Here is a 5208-nt window from a genome sequence, read left to right on the forward strand (position 1 = left end):
TGGCCAATAAACCAAACCGTCTCATCTTTGGACAGTGGGGGGAAACCGGAGCACCTGGAGGAAACTCATGCAGACACGAGGAGATAGTGCAAACTCCAAGAGCCAGTGACCCAAGCCAGGAATCGAACCCAGGCCCCTGGAGCTGTGAAGCAGCAGTGCTAACCACTGTGCTACCGTGCCACCCATCCTATTCACAATAGCAGTCATCAACCACTACCCATTGTTTCCTGTTACTCAGCCAACTTTGGTTCCAATCCACCACATTACCCTGTTTCCCATGTCAAACACCTTACTAAAATCCATATAGACAACATCCATTGTTCTACCCTCATCGATCCTCCTTATCGTTTCCTTAAACAATTCAATCAATTTTGTACAGCCTGACCTTCCCTTAACAAAGCCACACTATCCCTGATAAGACCAGGTTTTTCTGAGTGAAAGTTTCTCCAATCTCTCAGGATTGATTCTAATAATTGGCCCATGACTGAATCAAGACTTTCTGACAAATCATTGATGGCAATTCTTTCATACCATTCTTAAACTATGGAACCATAGTTCCATTCTTCCAATCTTCCGGCATCTCACCTATGTTGAGTGATGATTGGAAATTCATCCTCAGAGCATCATTATCTCCAGCCTGACCTCCTACAAAATCTTAGGACACAATCCATCCGGCCCCGGCAACTGTTCCCCATCCCTCCCCCCGCCACCACCCCACCACCCCCCACCCCCTGCCCACCCTCTCCGCTCACTCTCCCAGATCCTAAACACTCTTTTCTGGGTGAAGCAGTGTTTCACATGCACCTCCTTTAATCTGGTCTATTGTATTCGCTGCTCCCAATGCAGTCTACTCGACTATGGAGAGGCCCATTGCAGACAGGGTGACCTCTTTGCAGAACACCTTTGATACATTTCAACACACCACCCTCCTCTCCTGCCCACATGTCCATCGTTGGCCTTTTGCAATGTTCTTGTGAGCCCCAATGTAAACTGGAGGAACAGCACCTCACGTTTGGTTAGGCATTTTACAGCCTTCGGAATGAACATTGAGTTCAACACCTTCAGAGCCTGAACTTGTTCCTGCACCTTCACCACATTTCCATTTATTTTGTTTCACTTCATTTCATTTATTATTCTTATTGTTTGATTTCTTGTATTTAAATTTTCATTTCTTCCGTTGTTTCATTTTACCAATTCTTTCAAATCTCGCTTTCCAAATTATTCCCCTCCCCACCCCACTAGGGCAATCTGTTCCATGTCTCAAGTTGTCCTTTGCCAATCTGCTTACCTCTGTTCTGACATTTACACATTCTGATCTCTTCATGGCTGGTATTAGCACCCTTTTTAACTGTGGTAACTACTACTTACATCCCCTTTGCCTTTTTGTCTATAATATCTTTGACAATTAACACCCCTGCCTCCACCCCTTCATCCCTCACCCTAACAGTATAAACCTTGTGCTATTTTCTTCATCTTCAACTCTGACGAAGGATCATCCAGACGTGAAACATTGGCTCGATTCTCTCATCACAGATGCTGTCAGACCTGCTGAGGTTTTCCAACATTTTCTGTTTTTGTTTCAGATTCTAATAGCTGTAGAAATTTGCTTTCACCTAGAATCAGCTGCCTGAGCTGGGGCCTGCAAGACTGTGTAGGAGAGCAGATCTGGATCATATATCATTGTGTCCACATTCTAGGGCAGCTCCAGGATTCATCTGGAAGGCACTGATTAAAGCAACACCCTGGGCTGAAAAAGTTTCGCTTGTTTGATTCAATTGTGCAGGATTCATCATCACTGGAAAACTGAAGATTCTTATCTGATTTCAATAGACCTCTAATGGTCTGTTCCCCTCCCTCCCTGCTAGAATTCCTGTGCTGAGTGCGATGGGAGAATTAATATCTCACACTTCCAACTCCTCTGGAATGTGAATGGCAGCAATAGCTGAGCTGATTTACTCAGATTTTTAGCACAAGGTCTGACAGGTGGTGAGTGTTCAGGTTTGTCCAGCAGAGCTGTGACAGTGGCTGAATGTGTAAAGGAAAATCGGAGCATGGGGACTGGAGGAAAACCTCCCCCTGTCAGTTTCTCAAGCGCTTCCACATTCTCTGCTGTTATAGTGCTGTAACATTGTGGGCTAAACAGAGGTGAATAGCCACTTGTTAGTGACAAACTCGCCAACTTATTTTGAAGATTGTGACATGGTCCGACGCTGCCACTGTCCCCAGTACTTTCAGATCGACACAGACACAGGATCACAACACCAATGTTAAGGTGAAAGTGTGTAACTTTAATGCAGCCACCAACACAACAATTCACACATTCGGAACAGTTCACTAGACTCGCTCCCAGCCACCAGAGGGTGTCAAACAGTAATGAGCTTGGTTTCTGAGATGTGGGTTACCCAGGGTATGCTCTATTCTGAATTTTTACGGCATATCTGTTTCAGTTGTGAAATGCTCCAAGTAAAGGTGGGTCACCCTTTGGGAGTTTGTGTTTTGTGGGTGGATTCAGTAGCTGCTGATTGCCTATTGGGTGATGATTATTGATTATATCATGTTGAGTCAGCAGAGGGAGAGAGTATAAAAACCTCACTCTCACACCAAGAAACCATCGTTAGATTTCATTGCTGCTCATCGCACTGAAACCTGACAACAGAAACACAGCCGCTGACACCATGAACAAGATTGTGCTGTACGAAGAGCCAGGTTACAATGGCAAAAGTAAGGAGTTGACAGACAGTGTCTTCAATCTCGAGACTGAGATATTCGCTAAAACTGCTCGCTCCCTGAAAGTGGAGGGCAAACACTGGGTTGCTTACAAGGACAAAGACATGAAAGGGGATTTCATGGTTTATGGGCCAGGTGAACACAACAACCTTGGCTGCATGGACAGAGAGATTATGTCATTGCGCCTGGTGAAGGAGGAATTAAGAAGTCCTCACATCATGCTATATGGAGATGTAATATTTCAGGGTGAACCTCGAAACATCCATGATCGTGCTGATGATCTGAGGAGAGCTGGTTTCAACAACCTGGTCTCATCCCATAAGGTGAAGGAAGGTGTGTGGATTCTATACGACGACTTCAATCAGACTGGGAGACGCATGATTACATTTAAGGGTGAGGATTGTTCTGACTACAGGCAGTTCGGCTGGGATGGCAAACTATCTTCCCTCAGACCCTTACTGAATAGAGATTATGAAGTGTGAATACTTCACCTTGTGAAGAGTTTGAGCTGGTCTATCCCAGGCTGATCTGCTTTGACTGCTGCCTACCCGCTGGTGATAGACTGCCCTCCCTGTCGTAGCCGCACTGTCTGTAAGAGAGACTGAGCCTGCACCGAAAACCTGTACTCAAACAACCTGCTGCTCCCAGCAAACTGATTTCAAATCCATATCACCCTGAAAAAGCGAATCCTTGTTGTTCCTCGGTGCAAGATGAATTATATTCCTTTGTTTTTATATTCTGTAACACTGCTTTGCTCTGTCAGTGAATAACCAATCAAATAAAATTCAAATGCTGCAAACTCATTGTTAATGTTTCTGTTTGTTAGTCTCCAATTTCCTGGAAATCTTTGGTTAAAGTAACAGGAAATGTGTGAAATTTATGATTAAAGGCTGTGATAGTAATCAGTAATCTCTAAACTGTCTGTGCTTTATATGCTCTGTCTGAGGCCAGAACTCTCCATTCACCTGACGAAGGGGCTAACCCCAAAAGCTTGTGAGTCTATTATCAAATAAATCGGTTGGACTAAAACCTGGTGTTGTCAGACTTTTTACTGAGTTTTTGCAGTGACAGAGTATCTTTAATAACCAGATACAGATGGGAGTCAAAGGTGAAGAATTACATCCGGGGACAGGATCCTCACTCTCTGAGCTGATGAAGCTCATTCCAGAGACATTGAGCCACAAGACTGGTCTCTCTAACATGATCCTCTTTCTAATTTATGTTTTATCTGAACAACAATATTTAAACTAACTTCCTCCAGACCCAAGCAGAGGGAATCTGTGGTGAGATTTATTAGAGGGTTTAAAATGAGAAAGGATTTGGGGGAAAGATTGGGTTTGTTAATTGAGAGAAGAGGTCATCAATTATAAACTTGTCATTGTGACTGAGGAGAGACACAGAGGGTGTGGTCTCCTCCATTCAGACCTCCAACAATAAGTGCGAGGATCGTGCAGAACACTCCCAGAAATTTCCCACTGACAGTGCAGCATTCCAAAGAACAAAAAACAACCCAGCACGGGAAACAGGCCCTTCGGCCCAACGAGCCCACGCCGCCATTTTAACAAAGCATTTTCCTACACCTACCCTGCCCCGTGTGTATGTGAATGGTACCCCTATTGTAGCCAGATTCAGGGGAGAATAGTGTAGGGTCAAGTTGGTACACCAATCAGCCTAAGAGCACAGCTTTGGGGTGTGCGAGGAAACCGGAGCACCCGGAGGAAACCCACGCAACCACAGGGAGAATGCGCAAACTCCCACAGACACAGGCCCAAATCCATGTATCTGCACAGCTAGCAGTGATAGTCACTGAGCTGTTGTGGTGCCCGTCTGCTGGTCCAGGTTTAAGCACACACAACGACACGAAGTACTAGGCCACTCTCGAAACATCCAACAGCAGCCCACGCACGACCCACCGTGTGCACGCCCCTCGTTTGACAACAAGGTGGACCGACACCTGTGGACTAAAGGAGACAAAACATTAACATGTAGTATTACATTTCCAGTATCGACCTGAGGCTCTGACCCTTTTTAAAACCGTCTCCTATAACCCTCCATCCCTGTTTCACTCCTGTGTCTATCTAAATAAACCTTAAGCAAGTCCAGCGTGCCTGCCTCCACCACCTTACTTGGTAGTACATTCCATACCCCCACGACCCTGTGTGAAAAACCTCCCTCTAGTATCCAAATTATACTTCTGCCCCCTCACCCTTAGATCGTGACCTCTCGTGATAGTTGTCTCCAATCTAGGGAAAAGCCTGCCACTATTGACTCTATCTATACCCTTCATTATTTTATACACCTCTATCAGATTCCCCCTTAATCTCCGTCTTTCGAAGGAGAAGTGCCCCAATTTTCCCAATCTTTCCTCATAACCCAGTCCTGCCATACCAGGCAGCATCCTGGTAAACCTCCTCTGCACTCTCTCCAGGGTCTCCACGTCCTTCCGGTAGTAAGGTGACCAGAACTGGACGCAGTACTCCA

The 5208-nt window shown here is 45.4% G+C and overlaps 1 protein-coding gene across 1 annotated transcript; it reads left to right on the forward strand.

Moving 5' to 3' along the window:
- Nucleotides 1-2675: 2675 nt before the first annotated feature.
- Nucleotides 2676-3209, forward strand: LOC145338745 (epidermal differentiation-specific protein-like). The gene has a single exon (XM_080183133.1). The coding sequence runs from the start codon at nucleotides 2676-2678 to the stop codon at nucleotides 3207-3209; it is 534 nt and encodes a 177-aa protein (XP_080039259.1).
- Nucleotides 3210-5208: the final 1999 nt, after the last annotated feature.

The sequence above is a fragment of the Carcharhinus amblyrhynchos genome, unplaced genomic scaffold (assembly GCF_965287045.1).
Source record: "Carcharhinus amblyrhynchos unplaced genomic scaffold, sCarAmb.v2.hapA chromosome_161, whole genome shotgun sequence".
NCBI lineage: Eukaryota > Metazoa > Chordata > Chondrichthyes > Carcharhiniformes > Carcharhinidae > Carcharhinus > Carcharhinus amblyrhynchos.

What these genes read in the sequence shown, in the direction of transcription:
- LOC145338745 (XM_080183133.1), top strand. Translation starts at nt 2,676, where the DNA reads ATGAACAAGATTGTGCTGTACGAAGAGCCAGGTTACAATGGCAAAAGT.